The sequence below is a fragment of the Melanerpes formicivorus genome, unplaced genomic scaffold, assembly GCF_026170545.1.
Source record: "Melanerpes formicivorus ecotype bairdi unplaced genomic scaffold, bMelFor1.0.p_v2 SCAF_45, whole genome shotgun sequence".
NCBI lineage: Eukaryota > Metazoa > Chordata > Aves > Piciformes > Picidae > Melanerpes > Melanerpes formicivorus.
This window is the reverse complement of record NW_027142397.1, coordinates 2,998,782-3,016,509: the sequence shown is the minus strand read 5'-3', so window position 1 is coordinate 3,016,509 and position 17,728 is coordinate 2,998,782. Positions and strand designations below refer to the sequence as shown.

General features: G+C 64.9%; 1 protein-coding gene across 1 annotated transcript; it reads right to left on the bottom strand.

The window, feature by feature from the left end:
• Positions 1 to 550: 550 nt before the first annotated feature.
• COL9A2 (collagen type IX alpha 2 chain) lies at positions 551 to 17,094 on the bottom strand. Its single transcript, XM_068159286.1, has 32 exons — positions 16,942 to 17,094; positions 14,747 to 14,821; positions 13,834 to 13,869; positions 13,687 to 13,749; positions 12,140 to 12,193; positions 11,871 to 11,906; positions 11,691 to 11,714; positions 11,498 to 11,551; positions 11,167 to 11,220; positions 10,696 to 10,743; positions 10,395 to 10,451; positions 9,751 to 9,804; positions 9,404 to 9,457; positions 8,119 to 8,172; positions 7,876 to 7,929; positions 7,742 to 7,795; positions 7,519 to 7,572; positions 6,152 to 6,205; positions 5,851 to 5,904; positions 5,690 to 5,734; positions 5,461 to 5,514; positions 5,071 to 5,124; positions 4,938 to 4,991; positions 4,032 to 4,103; positions 3,897 to 3,932; positions 3,440 to 3,484; positions 3,183 to 3,215; positions 2,637 to 2,783; positions 1,932 to 1,986; positions 1,663 to 1,851; positions 1,381 to 1,458; positions 551 to 1,079 (listed from the first exon to the last, which is right to left on the bottom strand). The coding sequence occupies exons 1-32, from the start codon at positions 17,005 to 17,007 to the stop codon at positions 874 to 876; spliced, it is 2,067 nt and encodes a 688-aa protein (XP_068015387.1). The 5' UTR covers positions 17,008 to 17,094; the 3' UTR covers positions 551 to 873.
• Between the last annotated feature and the right edge of the window lie 634 nt (positions 17,095 to 17,728).

The following is a 17,728-nucleotide window of genomic DNA, read 5'->3' as shown; positions in this document are numbered from 1 at the left end:
GAAGGTGGCACCAAGGAACCCAGAGGCTGGTGATGAGAAGGTGGCACCAAGGGACCCAGAGGCTGGCAATGAGAAGGTGGCACCAGGGAACCCAGAGGCTGGCAATGAGAAGGTGGCACCAAGGGACCCAGAGGCTGGCAATGAGAAGGTGGCACCAAGGAACCCAGAGGCTGGCGATGAGAAGGTGGCACCAAGGGACCCAGAGGCTGGCGATGAGAAGGTGGCACCAAGGGACCCAGAGGCTGGCAATGAGAAGGTGGCACCAGGGAACCCAGAGGCTGGTGATGAGAAGGTGGCATCAAGGGACCCAGAGGCTGGTGATGAGAAGGTGGCACCAAGGGACCCAGAGGCTGGTGATGAGAAGGTGGCACCAAGGGACCCAGAGGCTGGTGATGAGAAGGTGGCATCAAGGGACCCAGAGGCTGGTGATGAGAAGGTGGCACCAAGGGACCCAGAGGCTGGTGATGAGAAGGTGGCACCAAGGGACCCAGAGGCTGGCGATGAGAAGGTGGCACCAAGCAGGACACTCCAGAGTGAGAGGGTTTGTAGAAAAGACAATTTATTTCTCTGGGGAAGGGGGGGATAGGGACGGGCAAAGGAGGCAGGTGATGACCCCCAGCAACGAGGGCAGGCCTTGGGGTGACCTCTCTTTCTTCTCCAGTGTCCTCCAAGCTGTGAGCAGGAGGTGATGCCTCCGCCAGACGACGCTCCCCATGGCTGTGTTTCCCCCCTCGGGTGGCTGCCCCGAGGCCAACGTCCTCCCACAGCTTGGGCTGGGCTCAAGAGGTTGCTCCCTGGGGCTTTGCAGTTTTCTGGTGCCTTTGGTGCCAGGCCTGGCGTGGGTCTGCTGGCCAGGTGTGCCCTGGTGCCCCCTCAGTAGATTGGGCCTTTGACGGCCCCCGGCTCGGGCAGGCGTGCGGCGGCGTACGCCGAGGCTGCCAGGCAGGCTGCTGGGTCACAGAACCCTGGCAACCCGGCAGGACCGGGCAAGCCCGGGCGGCCAGCCTCCCCTGGGGAGCCTGGCAAGCCCCTCTCGCCAGCCTTGCCGTCCAGAGCGTGCCCAGGGATGCCAGGGAGACCTGCAAAGGGAGCCGGTGGGTGCTGCGCTGGAGCGCAGAGCAGAGCAGGGGCTGGGGGAGTGCTGCCGGTGGGGATGGGGATGGGGCAGGACAGCAGGGGAGGGGCAAGCAGGGGACAGGGAAGTGGCTGGCAGAGCTGTGGGCAGCGAGGAGGTGGCAAAGGGCTCTTTGAAGCTGTGCAGCTTTGCAGGGAGGGGGCAGAAGCCCCAGCCGGGCTCGGGATCGCAGCAGCAAGGGGCATGGGGACTGCTGCCGCCCCGCGGGGACTCAGCACCGCCTGGAGAGGGGGATGGGGACTCACCTGGGATCCCTGGGGGCCCTGGCATGCCTGGGTGGCCACGTCCAGCCTCTCCTCTCTCCCCCTTCTCACCTCGTTTCCCTGCAGGGAAGGAAACAGGGAGGGAAGGAAACAGGGAGGGAGGACTTGCCGGCGCTGCAGCAGGCAGCACAGACCCCGCAGGGGGTGCGACAGGGCTGGCCCTGCTCAGGGAGCAAGGCTGGGGACAAGGGCGGCAGGAGGGGGCAGGGCCAGCCCCCAGGGCTTTTGCCCAGCATGCTGTGGGTATGGCCACCAGCCACCTACCTTTGGGTCCTACGTTGCCAATCTGCCCAGCAGCACCCAGGATGCCAGGGACACCTCGGGGTCCCATGGGTCCGTGTGGGCCTTGCTCGCCAGGGGGCCCCGGAGGACCGGGTGGTCCAGGGGGTCCCACGGCACCCACTCCACCCAGGGCAGCTCTCTTGGCACTGACAGCCACCTCAGCCAGCTGCTCTGTAGGGCAGAGAGGGGCCAGTGTGGGACAGGACGTGGTGGCAGCCCCCCAGCTGGTGGTGCCCTGCCTGTGCCCTCACCTTGCAGCATCTTCAGGACCACGTCAACGATGTGCTGGTCCCCAGCGTCCCGGCCCTGCAGCAGGGAGAGGAGGCACACCTCAGCAAGGGAGGTCCCTCCTGTCCCCACCTGCACCCACAGAGCAGGTCCCATCCTGACCCACCCCGCTCCAGAGCCTCTCCCTGCACCCCACGACAGCTTCCCATCCTTCTTTGTTTTCACTTCACTCCTGGTGCCAGTGCTCAGCCTCAGTGTCCAACCCAAACCTCCCCTGCTGCAGCCTGAGGCAGTGTCCTCTGGTCCTCTCTCTTGTTCCTAGGGACAAGAGCCCAACCCCACCTGGCTCCAGCCTCCTCTCAGGGAGCTGCAGAGGGCAATGACCTCTCCCCTCAGCTTCCCCTTCTCCAGGCTGCACACCCCCAGCTCCCTCAGCTGCTCCTCCCCAGCCCTGTTCTCCAGACCCTCCCCCAGCTCTGTTGCCCTTCTCCAGTCCCACTCCAGCCCCTCGATGTCCTTCCTGCAGTGAGAGACCCAAAGCTGAACTCAGCATCTGACCCCTCAGCAGTGCTGAGCACAGGGGGGCAGTCCCTGCCCTGGTCCTGCTGGCCCCACTCCTGCTGCTGCAGGCCCAGACGCCGCTGGGCACACAGGCTGGGGGCACAGAGGCTGGGGGCACAGGGGCTGGGGGCACAGGGGCTGGGGGCACACAGGCAGGGGGCACTCACCGCCGCGCCCCTCTGGCCGGGCATCCCTGGCACGCCGCGCTCCCCGACCAGTCCTCGTGGCCCGGGGGGGCCCGGGTAGCCTCGCACCCCAGGAGCTCCAGCATCCCCTGAGGGGCCAGGGAAGCCAAGCTCCCCCTGGATGCCTTGCTGTGGTGGAGAGGGAGAGCGGTGTCAGGAGCTGGGAGCTCAGCCCTGTCCTCGGCGCAGGGGCTGCCCCCCGAGGCTCCCCCCAGCGGCTGCCCCCCGAGGCTCCCCCCAGCGGCTGCCCCCCGAGGCTCCCCCCCAGCGGCCTCCAGCATCCACCACTGCGGCCAGGATCTGAGCCCCGGGTGGGGGAAGAACCTGAACCCGGGGCTGGATGTGCTCACTGAAGTCCATCTCCAGGGAAAACGCTTCCTCAGGCCAGCAGCATGCAGCAGGCACCAGCTCCATGGATCACCTCCAGCTGGGGGGCTCTCAGGACCACCCAGCGTGAAGGTATGAGGAGCCTCTTGCTCCCAACCACCCTCCCCCCCACTCCCCTGTCCCCAGACCCCCACCACTCACCTGTCCCTTTGGCCCTGGCTCTCCTGATTCACCCTGGGGACAGAGGGCACAAGAGATGCAATGTGGAGCCAGCACAGACTGGGAGCTGCAGCATCCCCCCCGTGCCAGAGCACACCGTGGAATCCTCAAGGTTGGAAAGGAGCTCTGAGCTCCTCAGGTCCATCCATGGCTGCATGAGCCAGGAGCATGCTGGCCAGGAGCCCCCCAGCATGGTACCCACATCCCTCCTCACCCAGGAGCCACCTGCAGGGCCCTACCTTCTCTCCCTTCAGCCCTGCCAGGCCATGGACACCAGGGTCTCCCTAGAGGACAGGCAACAAGAAAGGAAGAGATTAGGAAGAGATTCTTCACTCTGAGGGCGGTGAGACCCTGGGGCAGGTTGCCCAGGGGAGGTCCTGGATGCCCCCTCCCTGGAGGTGCTCAAGGCCAGGTTGGATGAGGCAACCTGGTCCTGGGGGAGGTGTCCCTGCCCACAGCAGGGTTTGGATCTGGGTGGTCTGGAAGGCCCCTTCCAGCCCAACCCATTCTGTGAAAGGTGACCTCTCACCACCAGCCCCCAGAGCCACTTTAACTCCTCCTTAGCCCCCCCCTGCAACCAGGATGCTGGAGGGGTGCTGATGGACAAAGCTATTGGTGGGTGCCAGCCCCCTTAGAGGTGGGTGCCAGCCCTGTGCCAGCAGTTCCCCAAGTCAGGGCAGGGGGTGAGGTACTCACAGTGCTGCCTTTGGGGCCAGTTTTCCCTGGGGAGCCCTGGAGAAAGGAGGTTTTTAGAGGGGGGGGTTCAGCTCAGCACAGCTTCCCTCAGCTGGACCCCAGAGCAGCCCAGCCCATGCAGCCAGGAGCAGTCACCTTGTCTCCTTTGACTCCTGGCAAGCCCTGGGGTCCTGGGATTCCTGGTGGACCCTGCTCACCCTTTGGTCCCTGGAAATGGAGGTAAGATGGGGGAAAAGCAAAGTGAGTGAGGAGAGGGCTGGGGAAAACTCTGCCCCCACCACCAGATCCTCCTCCCCAAAGCACTGAGGTGTGTGGGCAGCTCCTCATCCCCCCCAGCATCCCAGCCTGGTCCTCCAGCATCCCAAACCTGTCCCACAGTATCCCAACATCCCCCCCTCAGCATCCCAGCCTGTCCTGAATTCAGTCTCTGGGGGGAGGACAGGGCAGCAAATGATGATGGAAGCTCCCCTCCAGCTATGCCAAGGGGGTGGGGGCTCTGCCAGGGGTGGGCTCCCATTGCCAGGCAGCCAGAGGGACAAAGTTCACTTTTTGGCCAATTTTCTACCCCAGAAAAGCCTCCCCGAGGGGCTGAGCAACTCCCCAGGCTGGGAGGAAATTCCTCTGCTGGCTGGGGCTGCAGACCCAGCATGGCCCCAGGAGCTGCTAATCCCTGAGCTGTTTGCCCCAGCAGCTAATCCCTCTCCAGCAGCCAGGCACAGCAGGATGGGGCAGGGGATGGATCCCAGCTGTGATCAAAGCCAGAGGGGCTGTGCAGGCAGTGCCAGCCCTGCCCCACTGCCCCATCAAAGCCAGAGGGGCTGTGCAGGCAGTGCCAGCCCTGCCCCACTGCCCCATCAAAGCCAGAGGGGCTGTGCAGGCAGTGCCAGCCCTGCCCCACTGCCCCATCAAAGCCAGAGGGGATGTGCAGGCAGTGCCAGCCCTGCCCCACTGCCCCATCAAAGCCAGAGGGGCTGTGCAGGCAGTGCCAGCCCTGCCCCACTGCCCCACCCCACAGCCATGCCCAGGTGAATGCCAACTCACCACTCTTCCCTGCTCTCCTGGGGGGCCCACAGGGCCACGCTCCCCCCGGTCACCCTGTGGAGACCCAGGCAGAGAATTGAGTCAGGAGCAGCTCCTGGAACCAGCACAAACCCCTCAGGTCCCTTGGACTCACCTTCAGCCCAGGGACACCCTGAGGTCCCTGCTCACCACGAGGTCCAGGCTCACCCTACAAGGGGAACAGAGGCCAGGGCAGCTGCTTCTCCTGCAGCCCTCTGCCATCAGCTGCCCTCCAGCCTTGCCTGAGGCACATCTGGCCCTGGCCCCTGCAGCCACACAAAATGCTGGGTGGCCAAGAAGCTGCTGGAGAAGGAGCCCCAAGAGCTGCTCCCCGAAGAAGCTGCTGCAGGGGCTGAGGGCAGAGGAGGGATGGAGGGGTTGGGTGGGGGGGAGAGGGGTGAAGTGCCCCACTCTGCTTTCTGCTGGACAGCAAACAGGAAACGACCCAAGAGAGAGCAAGCCTCAGGCTGTGCCCAGAGGACCGTGCTGGCATCTGCATACTCACAACCTGCCCTGGTGCCCCGGTGCCGCCGGGCTGCCCCCGAGCTCCTGCGTCACCCTGCAGGGGGGAGATGGAGATGCTTCAGGGACAGGGAGGGCAGCGGAGGGGACAGGAGGAGGAGGAGGAGGGAGCATGCAAGCTGCTGCAGCACCCTGTTGGGTGAGCAGGGCCCCGAGGGGCTGCCCCCCGGCCCCAAGGGGCTGCCCCCCGGCCCCGGCTGCCCCAGACCCACCTTCTCTCCTGGGCCACCTTTGCTTCCCGGCTGGCCTGGCAAGCCCTGGGGGAACAGAAGTGGGATCAGAGCCTGGCACAGCCCTGCAGGCAGTGCCCCTGCCGGGTGCTGGCCCCGGGGGGGGGGTGGGGGGTGGGGGTGTCACCCGTCTGGGTACTCACAGCTTGTCCCCGGTGTCCTGGTGTGCCCGGGTGGCCAGGCTGCCCCACGCTGCCCTGGGGGGGACAACCAGGCTGTTATGGAGTGGCAGAGAAAGGTGCAGAGCCGAGATGCCCACGGGTGGCACCCAAGGGACCCCCGGCCAAAGGCTCCACCCCGTGGGGGTCAGCCATGCCCCGGGAGGTGCCACACCGAGGGCTGGCACCTTACACCACTCCCCACCCCCTTCCTTGCCAGCAGGCAGCACGGGGGGCAGGCAGTGCCTGCTTCCCACTGCTGCCAGCCCCTGCCAGGGCAGCTCACCTTCAGGCCGGGGATGCCCGGGGTGCCGTCTTTGCCGTCGATGCCCGGGAGGCCCTGCCAAAGGAGGGAGAGGCACTGGCTCTGGCACCTGGCAGAGCCTGGGCGGGGTTAGGCTGGGCTTCTCACAGCTGCTTTTTTGTTCACAGCTCTGGAGCAGAAAAAGTGCTGAAAATGTGCCCAGGTCACTGCTGGGAGTGGAGAGGCAAAGGCAGAGAGCTCAGAGCAACCCCCTGGAGAGAGAGCTGCCAGGGGAGAGTGAGTGCCCACAGCAGCTGCTGCCTCCTCTTGCTCCTCTGCTCTGGGGCAGGGACCAGCTGGCTTTTGCTTGACCTTGCCTGCATTGGTTTGGCTCAGTCTAACTCCTCAGCTCCTTTCTCTGCTCCTTTTTGTCCAGCAAGGTAAGGGGGAGGCAGAGAGGGAGGAGCTGGTAGGATCAGAGAGTTGTCAGGGCTGGAAGGGAGCTCAAGGCTCAGCCAGCTCCAACCCCCTGCCATGGGCAGGGACACCTCACACTGCAGCAGGTTGCTCACAGCCACCTCCAGCCTGGCTGCAAACACCTCCAGGCAGGAGGCTTCCACCACCTCCCTGGGCAGCCTGTGTCTCACCATACTCATGGGGAACTTCTTGCTCCTAACAGCCAATCTGAATCTCCCCACTTCTAGTGTTGCTCCATCCCCCCCAGTCCTATCACTCCCTGACACCCTCAAAAGTCCCTCCCCAGCTTTCTTGGAGCCCCCTGCAGATCCTGGAAGGCCACAATTAGGTCTCCTTGGAGCCTTCTCTTCCCCAGACTGCACAGCCCCAACTCCCTCAGCCTGCCCTCACAGCAGAGCAGCTCCAGCCCTCTGCTCCTCCTCCTGAGATCCTTGCTCTCCACCAAGCCCTGAGAGCCGCTCTGCAGGCAGGCAGTGAGGGATCAGCCCTCAGCAGACCCCAGCCAAGAGGCTCCAGCAGCTCTGAAGCCACCTGGGAGCAGCTCTCTGCTCATCCTTGTAGCAGCTTCCCCTGGGCCTTGGCCAGGGGGGGGTCCTTGTGCTGAACATGAGTTGTGGGTACCTGTAAGTATTGTCTGTGCTGTCCCTGCTCACTGCCTTCCAGTGCAGATTGGAGCTCTGCTTGCCAGCACAGCTTCCCTTGGCTTCCAGCTGAGCTGGGCTGGCAAAGCTAATGCTGGGGGGGACCATTTCCAACCCACCACAGAGGGACTGAAAGGTTTGTGGTTGGGGCAGGCAAAAAGAAAGGCTGGGAAGGGAAAGGAAAGCTCCAGCCCTGAGCTGAGCCAGGAAGGAAGCCAGGTGAGCCCAGCTGGGGCAGAGAGAGGCAGAGAGATCTCCCTGTGGGCACAGGTGGCACCAGCTGTCACTTACATTCTCCCCCTTGGGGCCAATGTCTCCTTGGGGACCCCTGATGCCACGGCCACCCTAGAGCAGGAGAGAGCAAGAGTCACTGCAGCAGCTCTCTTGGTGCAGGGGAGGGAGCTGGGAGGAGCAGATGCCCCTCAAGGTCCCCTGGGCACAGCCCCTCTCTGTGCCAGGCAGCGGGGCCCAGCTGGGGAAAGGGGGCACTGCCCCCCCCAGGGCAGTTACCTACCAGCTCTCCCTTCTCACCAGGGTCCCCAGGTGGTCCCTTGGGCCCTTCCTTGCCCTGGAGGGTAGAAAGATGGGGGCTGAGCAGGGGGTCCCCTGCCTGTCCCACAGCCCCCAGGGATTTGGGAGGGCGCTCACCGGCCGCCCGGCTGCTCCGATGGTGCCAACCATCCCCTTGTAACCAGCAGGACCCTGCAAAGAGGACATGGAGGGCTCAGTTCCTCCCATCCCACCCCCAGCCCCCAGCCAGGCCCGAGCCCAGCAGCAGGAGGCAGCATCCAGCTCTCCAAGGTGGCCAAACAGCCACCTGAGCGCTGCTGGAGCAGCACCCCGGGAGCTGAGCCCCCTGAGCCCAGAGCCGGGCCCCCCACCGCTGCTCACCGTCTCACCCTTGGGTCCTGCCATCCCAGGATAGCCCCTCGGGCCCTGTGGACCCTGTGGGAAGGAAAAAAGCATCCAACTTAGCTGGAAAGAGCCCAGGGGGGAGCCCCAATTAGAGCAGGAGGCAGCTGTGGGAAGCAGCCAGCCCGGCCGGGCAGGAGGGGCTGCAGCGGCTCCGCTCAGCCCTGACCCTGCAGCCCCCCACCAGCAGCTTTGCCCAGCTGTCAGTTCAATAACAGCAACTGGCCCACGCTGGTGCAGCTCCCCCCCAGCACAGCCCTTGGCTTCAAAGTGGGTTTTGCCCTTTCCCTGGCCTGAAGGGCTCAGCCCATTAATTGCTTTTCATCTTCAAAGTGCTCAGCGAGCTCCAAGGGCTCTAATCCTGCAGCCCCGCGGGGAGCTGGGCACTGCACCCCCCCTGCAGCTGGGCTCAGCGGGCTTGGACCCAGCCAGCAGCTTGTCCACCTCAAGAAGTGTGGAATGGGCTGCCCAGGGAGGTGGTGGAGTCCCCAGCCCTGGAGGTGTTGAAGAGGGGATTGGATGTGGCACTTGGGGCCAGGGTTTAGGTGGTCAGGAGGGGTTGGGTGAGAGGTTGGACTCGGTGAGCTCTGAGGTCTTTTCCAACCTTATTGATGATTCTGTGATTCTATGGTTCTGTCTCAGGCAGGATGTGGCTCTGCCACCTCCCTGGTGGCAGCTCTGCAGCTGGGAGGAAGGGGAGGGAGGGGAGGAAGGTTCTGCTGCAGTCTCAGAGGTGGCTCCACAGGAGCAAGGGCACACTGGGGTCCTGTCTCTAGGCTCTGGGGTCAGGCACAAACCAGTTGCCCCCAGCTCCTGGGGCACCCAGGGGTCTTTCATAGGACAGAATCACTTTGGTTGGAGAAGACCTCTGAAGAGCATCAAGGGCAAGGGGGAAGGAGCAGCAGGGAGGAAGGAGCAGCAGGGAGGAAGGAGCAGCAGGGAGGAAGCAGCAGGGAGGAAGGAACAGGGAGGAAGGAGCAGGGAGGAAGGAACAGGGAGGAAGGAGCAGGGAGGAAGGAACAGGGAGGAAGGAGCAGGGAGGAAGGAACAGGGAGGAAGGAGCAGGGAGGAAGGAGCAGGGAGGAAGGAGCAGCAGGGAGGAAGGAGCAGCAGGGAGGAAGGAGCAGGGAGGAAGGAGCAGGGAGGAAGGAGCAGGGAGGAAGGAGCAGCAGGGAGGAAGCAGCAGGGAGGAAGGAGCAGGGAGGAAGGAGCAGGGAGGAAGGAGCAGCAGGGAGGAAGCAGCAGGGAGGAGGGAGCAGCTCACCGGAGGGCCTGGGATGCCTTGCTCTCCAGACAGGCCAATGTCACCCTTGGCACCCTGGGGAGTGATGAAGAGGAGCAGTGTGAGTGTTGAGGTGGAGCAGAGGTACAAACCACCCTGAGGGCCCAGGACCACCCTCACCCAGGACCCAGCAGGGGCTGGGCACAGGTCCCTCCACCCAGGGAGCCGCTGTGGGAAGCCCACCCTGCCCACCCAGCCCTGGCTCTCCCTCCTCCCTCCCCCACCCCTTCCCTTCCTTCCCCCTTCCTCTCCCCAGAGTCCCCTGCTCCCTGGTCCCCTGCTCCCCCAGCAGCAGGCATGCCTGGCTCCCACTGGGAGATGTCACTGACCTGCCTGCCCTGCCTGCCAGGCTCCCCGAGGGCACCAGGGCGGCCTCTGTGTCCCTGAGGGCAAAGGAAGGTGAGGATCCACCCTGGGCTGAGGCAGCAGCCCCACAGCTGCAGCACCCAGAGCCACCCTGCCATCACCCCCCACCCTGGGGTGCCCAATGGGGGGCTCAGCACCCCCTGGTGACAAGGTGTGGGGCTCAGCATCCCCTTGGTGATACAGTGTGGGGCTCAGCTTCCCCCTGGTGATACAGTGTGGGGCTCAGTGCTTCACTGGTGGTGTGGTGCAGCTCAGCATCCCACTGGTGGCACGGTGGGGTCTCAGCAGCCCCCTGGAGACACAAGGGGGTGTGGTGGGGATGCTCACTGGGTTTAACCCCCCGGGCTCTGGGGTGCAGGGAGCTGGCAGCAGCACGGCTGGGGCTGTGGCATGAGGTCTCGCTCCCCAGGAGGAAGCTGGAGAGCCATGGGGGACCTCTCCCAGAGCACTTTTGCCCCCAGGGCTCTCTCCATGCACAGCTTTGTGCTCCCAGGAGAGCAGAGCAGCTCCTGAGCTCCCCAAGCCTCCAGAGCAGGGAAGGTTCCTCCACTGGAGCACAGCATGCTGGAGGTGATGGAGACTCTCCTCTCCTTGGCAGCTCCCTTACCTTCAGTCCCTGCAGTCCCTGGGGGCCTTTGGGACCTGGAGGGCAGCTGGTGGGGCACTGGTGGGGAAAAAGCAGCACAGGTTGAGCTGGGAAGGGACCCAGAGGCTGTGGAGAAGCTGCAGGGGCAAGGGCAGGCTCCCACTCCGGGTGGTGAAGCCAGGCTGTGCTGGGCCCCACTGCTGGCAGCAGCTCTGCTCCCCCAGCCCCCAGGCTACACTGCTGGCTGTGGCTGAGAGCAGCACAGGCTCCCCCAGCAGCTGTGACCCTGCCAGGCCCTGCTGAGGGGAATGGCAGCTCTCACCAAGAAGTCAGCACTGCCTTCCAGTCCTTGGAGGTGTCCTGGGGGGCCCTGCAGGGAAGGAGACCGTCAGCATCCGTGGCTGCATCCCAGAGTGGGGCAACCACAGAAGGGTTTGGGCTGGAAGGACCTGTGAAGGGCACCCAGTCCACCCCCCTGCAGCCAGCAGGGACAGCTCCAGCTGCAGCAGGTTGCTCAGAGCCCCAGGTGAGCAGGGCTGGTGCCAGGGCTGGTGCCAGGGCTGGTGCCAGGGCTGGGCAGCTCCCACCAGCCTGGGCAGCCTGGGCCAGGCTCTCACCACCCTCAGTGCAAAAGTGTTTTGCAGGAGGGGTGAGTGCTAGACCCAGGAAGGAGAGGAGCAAGGAGGGGGTGAGGGGGTGCCAGAGGCCAGCCCCCAGCCCCAGCTGCTGGGCTGAGCCTGGCTGGGGGCTCCTCCCTCCTGCAGCAGGTGCTGCTGCCTGGGCAGATACTCACTGGTTTGCCTGGAGGGCCTGGGGGACCCCGGGGGCCATCGGGTCCAGGGTCACCCTAGGAAAGAGCAGGCCCAGGAGAGAGCAGTGAGGGGGGGTGGGGGCAGCAGGTACTGCTGGAGCTGGGGGGCAGGGGGTGGGGAAGCAGCAGGTGGTCACAGCAGGGGCTGGGGGGCTCTAGGGGACAGGGATGCAGGCACAGAGTCCATCACCCCTCCATCCCCACCGTGGCACCTCGCTCCCCTACAGCCTGGGGACACTGCTGGTGACCTCAGGAGCCCCACAGTGTGGTGTGAGGAGGAGAGGCTTTCCCACACCCCCTCCTGCCCCCTCACCTTGGGCCCCAGCGCTCCAATCTCTCCAGGAAGCCCAACCTGGCCTGGAAGCCCCTAAGGAGAAGACAGACATTCAGCCAGGGAGGGGGCTTGAGCCTCAGGACCCCTCCTTGGAGGGCTGGGGAGATTTGAGCTCTTCCAGCACGACCCTGAGCAGGGGCTCTGGCTGCCCCCCTCCCCCCCAGGCACTTACAGGTGGTCCTGGCAGGGAAGGACCCTGCAAGAAAAGGAAAGACACAGTTGGTCCCAAGCCCCCAGAGCCCAGCAGCAGCCCTAGCCTGAGGAGGGCAATGCCCACACTGCCACCCAGGCTGGGGCTGGGGTCCCAGGAGTGGGTCCATCACCAGCACCCAGGGCAGAGGCAAATACTCACAGGGAGCCCTGGTGGCCCTGGAAGTCCAGGCTGGCCCTGTTGGGACAGAAGGGGAGAGTCAGGAGCTGAGGGAGGAGGATCTGAGCCCTGCAGGCTCTGCTCCACTGCTCTCAGCTGCCACAATCCCTCCCCCCACAGAGCAGCCTGAGTGCCCCTGTCCTTGCCAAGCAGCATCCCCCTGCCTGCAGCCATGCCCCCTCCATGCTGCTGTGGCTCCAGGAGGGGAAATGGGAGCCTGGAGCAGCTTCCCACAGTGGCCTCTCACTCACTTTTAGTCCTGGCCCACCGATGGCTCCTGGCTCCCCTTTGGCTCCTGTCAGGCCCTGCAGGAGGAGAGAGAGGATGGGAAATGGGCTGCAGCCCTTCTGCTCCCTTTGCACCATGGGCTGAGGGCTGCCTGTGGGGAATTTCTGCTGCTCACTGCTGTGCACATCACCCAGCAAGCCTGCAGCTGCTGCCTGCAGCCCTCAGCCCTTGAGCAACCTGCTCTAGTGTGGGCTGACCCTGGTCCAGTGTGAGGGGTCCCTGGTCCAGTGTGAGGGGACCCTGGTCCAGTGTGGGGGGTCCCTGGTCCAGTGTGGGGGGTCCCTGGTCCAGTGTGAGGGGTCCCTGGTCCAGTGTGGGGTGACCCTGGTCCAGTGTGGGGTGACCCTGGCTCAGTGTGGGGTGTCCCTGGTCCAGTGTGAGGGGTCCCTGGTCCAGTGTGGGGTGTCCCTGGTCCAGTGTGGGGTGACCCTGGTCCAGTGTGGGGGGTCCCTGGTCCAGTGTGGGGTGACCCTGGTCCAGTGTGAGGGGTCCCTGGTCCAGTGTAAGATGTTCCTGGTCCAGTGTGGGGGGTCCCTGGCCAAGGCAGCAGGGCTGCTCCACAGCTTCCCGGAGCTGCCCAGCTTCAAGCCCCCACGTTGGGGCTCAGCAGGGCCCCCCATGCCATCCAGCAGGGCTGCCCCAAGCCTGGCAGAGGCACGTGGGGAGCTCAGGCTGCCTGTGCTGCCAGCTCCACCAGCTCCAGGGCAGTGCCTGGCTCCCCTCTCCCTCCCTGAGGGCTGTGCCAGGGCTGGAGTTTGATGGTTTGAGCTTCACCCCCAGGGCAATCCCTGCCTGCTTCTGGGCACACAGGGCTGCTGGAGGTGGAGAACCCCTTGCTCTGCTCTGCTCTGCAGCCTGGCTGAAAGCTGGCAGTGGCAGCTGGCACTCAGTCATTGTGGGTTTCTGAGGTGCCACCCAGGGAGACAGAAGAGGATCCTGCAGTCTGCAGGTCACTGCCTGAGGCTGGCAGCTGCTTGCCCCTGCTGCGTCTGGGCATGGGGTCAGGCACCCAGCCCAAGCCTCCCCTGGCACCCATCAGCACCCCTGGGTACCCCAGCTGGAGCTCTGTGGTGCCAGGAGCTGGCAGCTCCATCCCCTTCCTGCTTACCACCTCTGGGCAGTGGGGGAAGTCACCAGTGCCACCCAGGTGGGTGCCAAGGAGGTGGTTCCAGGATTGCCCCAGGGGGAAATGGAGCTGAAGCTGGGGGAGGGCAGCAGCTGCAGTAAAGGAGAAGGAGAAACCTTTTCCTCTTGAGGGCTGTGGGTGCCCTGGGGTGGCTTTCCTGGCATGGGCTGGAGGGGCACAGGCTCTGGGAGCCTGGGCAGGGGGAGGGGGTGGCAGCAGCCCTGCCTGAGCTCTGCTTCGTTGCCTGCTGTGCTTTCAGCTCCCACTCCAAGGGATCTGAGCCCTTCCTTAGGTGATCCATGTGCCAGCAGGGAGGAGGAGTTTGCTGAGAGCCTGCTGCAGCTGGGGGCACTGGGCAGGAGCACACACCAGGTTGGTACTCACATCGATGCCAGGCTTCCCTGGGGGTCCATCGGGACCAGGGGCTCCAGGATCCCCCTTGATGCCCTGTAGAAGAGAAGAGCTGATTGAAAGGAGCTGCTCCATAACGGGGGAGGCCCTCAGGGGGCTGCAGGGGGGGTGGCTACTCACCGGGGACCCAGGGGCACCAGCAGGGCCTTTGTCACCCTGGGGAAAGGGAAAGAAGGGAGTGAAAAGGGAGCTGTGCCCCCACGGAGCCAGGCAGGGCACTGCAAGGAGCTCAGGACCCACGTCTCCCATCCACCTCCCCACGCTGGACTGAGATGCTGGCTGCCCCAGCACACCAGCCAGGGCAGGATGGGGCCAGCAAGGAGAGGAGAGGGCTGGGCTGGGGCTGGGCTGGGGCTGAGCTGGGGCTGAGCTGGGGCTGTGCTGGGGCTGTGGGAGGGCTGTGGGCACCTGGAGTATAAATAGCACTGAAATAACACCGAGGGGGCAGGGGGGGACAAGTCCAGGAGAAAAGCTGCTTTCTGCTGGCTCACAGATCTCCCCTCTGTGCAGGCTCCATCCCCACAGCCTCCAGGGAGGCTCCAGAGCCCCAGCCTCCTGCCACAGCCCTCCACCACCTCCCTGCTCCGTGGGCACCCAGCTTGGGTGTCCTGCTCCTCACCAGCCTCCCCCCAGCTCCCCTTCCTCACTGGGCTGCACCCAGCCCCTCCAAGCGTCCTCCACTCCCCCCCCAGCCCCCTGCCCCCCCAACTTTCCTGCTGCTGTGCTCCCCAAAAAGCATTTCAGGCCTCCCTTCCCGAGGTGGTTCCCCAGGCTGCTGCCCTGGGGAGGTGGATGGAGCCGTGGGGCAGGAGCTGTGCTCCCTCCTGCCAGCATTGCTGCCCACCCGAAGCTGGAGACGCTCCACAGGGACCCTTCCACCCCGGCCCAGGAGCAGAGCAGTGTGGGAACCACAAGGCATCGGCATCCCCTGCCCTCTGCCAAGCCTCTGCCCCACACAATGTCCCTCTTTGTGCCGGGGTCCCTCCCTCCCTCCTTCCCTGCAGCCGGCACAGGTTCCCAGCCCAGTACTCACATCGATGCCGTCGGCTCCTGGCACTCCTGGGGGACCGGGGGGCCCTCGTGGGCCAGGCTCTCCTGGTGGCCCTCTCTAAGGGGGAGAAGGGATGAGACCCCACGTCAGGAGGGAGCTGGCAGGCCCCCAGGAGATGCCGGGGGTCAGAGGGAGCCCAGGAGACTGCACTCACCGCTGGTGTGTGCTGGGGAGCCAGCTCTGGAGAGCTGGGACGGACTGAGCCCCCCAGGCTGGTGGAGCTCTGCCCTTCCCCCTGCATCCCCCACTGCCCAGCGAGGGCAGGGAAGGACAAATCCAGGACCTCCCCTGGAGTTCACAGCCAGCTCCCCATCCCCTGCCCAGTTTCTGCCCCTCCAATGCCCTCTCCTGCCCTGGTGCCTTCAGGGCTCCAGCGCCGGTGTGGCAGTGCCAGGGCTCGCCAGGTCCCCTCTCGGCTCGGGGTGCGAGCCCAGCTCTGGGATTTCCCGGAGCACCAGCAGGATTTCGGTGCCTGAAGCCCTGGGATGAAAGGGGGACCCCGAGCCCCTCCACGGGCACCGTCCCCCCCTGCCTGGGGCTGGCTCCCTGCCTGCAGCACCGCACAAAAGCTCCATTCAGCGGCGGCAGGGAGCTCCTCGAGCAGCCTGGCCCCAGCTTTGAGGTTTGCACAGGAGCAGCTTTGCAAAGAAATCTCTGTTGTCCTAACGGGGACTTCGGGGAGGGGGGGGGAAGAGATTCCAGACCCGGCGACCAATCCCCCCTCACCCCCTGGCGTTCCTGGAAATGGAAACCAGACAGGCTGGCTGGGGCCACGCTCCTGGGGCTCCTCTCTCCTCTCCCAGGTTATTTATTTTCAAGGGAAATGGTTGCAGGGTGAGAGGAGCTGCTGGTTTGGTCCTGGAACCAGGACTGCTCCGGCTCCACCTTGGAAGCAGAGCCACGGGCAGGGTAGGGTGGGAGTGAGCACCCAGCCCTGGCAGCACCCATGAGTGGCAGCACCCATGAGTGGCAGCACCCATGAATGGCAGCACCCAGCCCTGGCAGCACCCATGAGTGGCAGCACCCATGAATGGCAGCACCCAGCCCTGGCAGCACCCATGAGTGGCAGCACCCAGCCCTGGCAGCACCCAGCCCTGGCAGCACCCATGAGTGGCAGCTTTGTGCTGCCCAGAGGCTTTCTTGCTCCGAGAGCTCCACCGTCCCCCTTGCTCCCAGCCCAGCCCCAGCCCCTGCCGCCCATGGCATCCCTAGGGGGGCTGCTTTAGGAAGGCAGTTGCCCCCTCCCCAGCTCCCTGCAGCCTCTCTGCCCGTTCCAGCAGGCAGCTCAGGAGCTGCAGGGGCAGAGTTTTCTTCAGTCTGCTACAAAACTCTGGGGTACTGCGTTTGCCTCCTCCCAGGTGGAGGATCCCCGCAGGAATGCTGCCTGCCCGAGGAGCAGAGGGACTTTGCTTCCCTTCCGTGAATGAGAGTGAGTCTGGAGAGCCCACCAGGACCCCCAGCGCCCCCAGCGCTGCTGTTCCTCTCTGCTCACCCTCGGCAACCCCCTGCAGAGCCTTGGGAGGGTCAGAAACCCTCTCCCCCTCCTCAGCCCGGCTCAGGACCCCTCAACGCAGCTCAGCTCCCCTCAGCCTAGCTCCCAGCACGTCCCAGCAGAGCAGAAGCAAGTCACAACTTCCCCAGGTGATGAGCGGTGGGAGATGTGGTGGCTGCAGGGGAGGCAGCAGAGAGTCCCCACGGGGGGGAGAAAACTCAACTTGTTTAGCTGACAAGCCCCAAACCCCCGGAGGAGTCCCTGTCCCACACAGCTGGAGGCAGGCTTTTGGCACGGAGAAGTCCCCAGGGGGTCAGGGCTGTGGGTCCCAACTGGGAGCTGATTCCATCCCCCCCAGAGAGGCTTTTCCGGGGAAAGTGAGGGAAAAGGGATGGGAAAGTAAGCAAAAAGTTCCAGGGGTGCTCAGGATGGTGAGTGAGCATCTGCCACGGGGGAGGTGCTGGCTGGCCCCTCTCTGGCTCGTCTGCAGCCCCTCTCTGAACCGTTTCATTCCCTCTCTGTCCCTCTCCAGCCTCTCCCTGTCCCATCTCCAGCCCCTCTCTGTCCCTCTCCAGCCTCTCCCTGTCCCTCTCCAGCCTCTCCCTGTCCCATCTCCAGTCCTGCTCTGTCCACCTCCGTTCCCTCTCTGCCCCTCACCCCCCTCCCCCCCAGGCAGGGGACTCACGATCTGGGCCAGGCAGAGGCAGGAGGCTTGCAGCAGGATCCAGAGCTGGAGCCAGGGGGAAGCCATGGCAAGGGCAGCTGGCGCCGAGCGGCGATGGCCTCGTCCCGCGGAGCTCAGGTACGGCGGCGGCCCCGGCTGCACAGCCGGACACCGGAGACGAGCAGGAGGAGGAGGAAGAGGAGGAGGAGGGGGCTCATTAATATGGAGCAGTGGGATGAGGGCAGGCTGGCGGCTTTGGCTGCCCGCCCCTGCTCAGGTGAGCCTATGGCTGGTTTGGGTGGGAGGTTGGCAGAGGATTTGGCACGGTGGGGGCAGAGGATTTGGCAGGTTGGTGCCAGAAGATTTGGCAGGATGGTGGCAGAGGACTTGGCAGGATGGTGGCACAGGATTTGGCAGGATGGTGGCAGAGGATTTGGCACGGTGGGGGCAGAGGATTTGGCACGGTGGGGGCAGAGGGTTTGGCACAGTGGTGGCAGAGGATTTGGCAGGATGGGGGCAGAGGATTTGGCACGGTGGGGGCAGAGGATTTGGCACCGTGGGTGCAGAGGATTTGGCAGGATGGTGGCAGAGGGTTTGGCAGGATGGTGGCAGAGGACTTGGCAGGATGGTGGCAGAGGATTTGGCAGGATGGTGGCAGAGGGTTTGGCACGATGGTGGCAGAGGACTTGGCAGGATGGTGGCAGAGGGTTTGGCACAGTGGTGGCAGAGGATTTGGCACGGTGGGGGCAGAGGTTTTGGCACGGTGGGGGCAGAGGCTTTGGCACGGTGGGGGCAGAGGATTTGGCAT

Bases quoted from the DNA above. Each gene is read 5' to 3' on its own strand.
- COL9A2 (XM_068159286.1), bottom strand. From the start codon at position 17,007: ATGGCTTCCCCCTGGCTCCAGCTCTGGATCCTGCTGCAAGCCTCCTGC. The intron at 11,552-11,690 runs GTAAGTGCCTGG...TCTTCTCCTTAG, and splicing joins CTTCCCTGCCAGGACCACCT to GGGCTTCCAGGCCAGGTTGG. The intron at 1,080-1,380 runs GTGAGTCCCCAT...CTCCCTTTGCAG, and splicing joins AGGGCCCCCAGGGATCCCAG to GTCTCCCTGGCATCCCTGGG.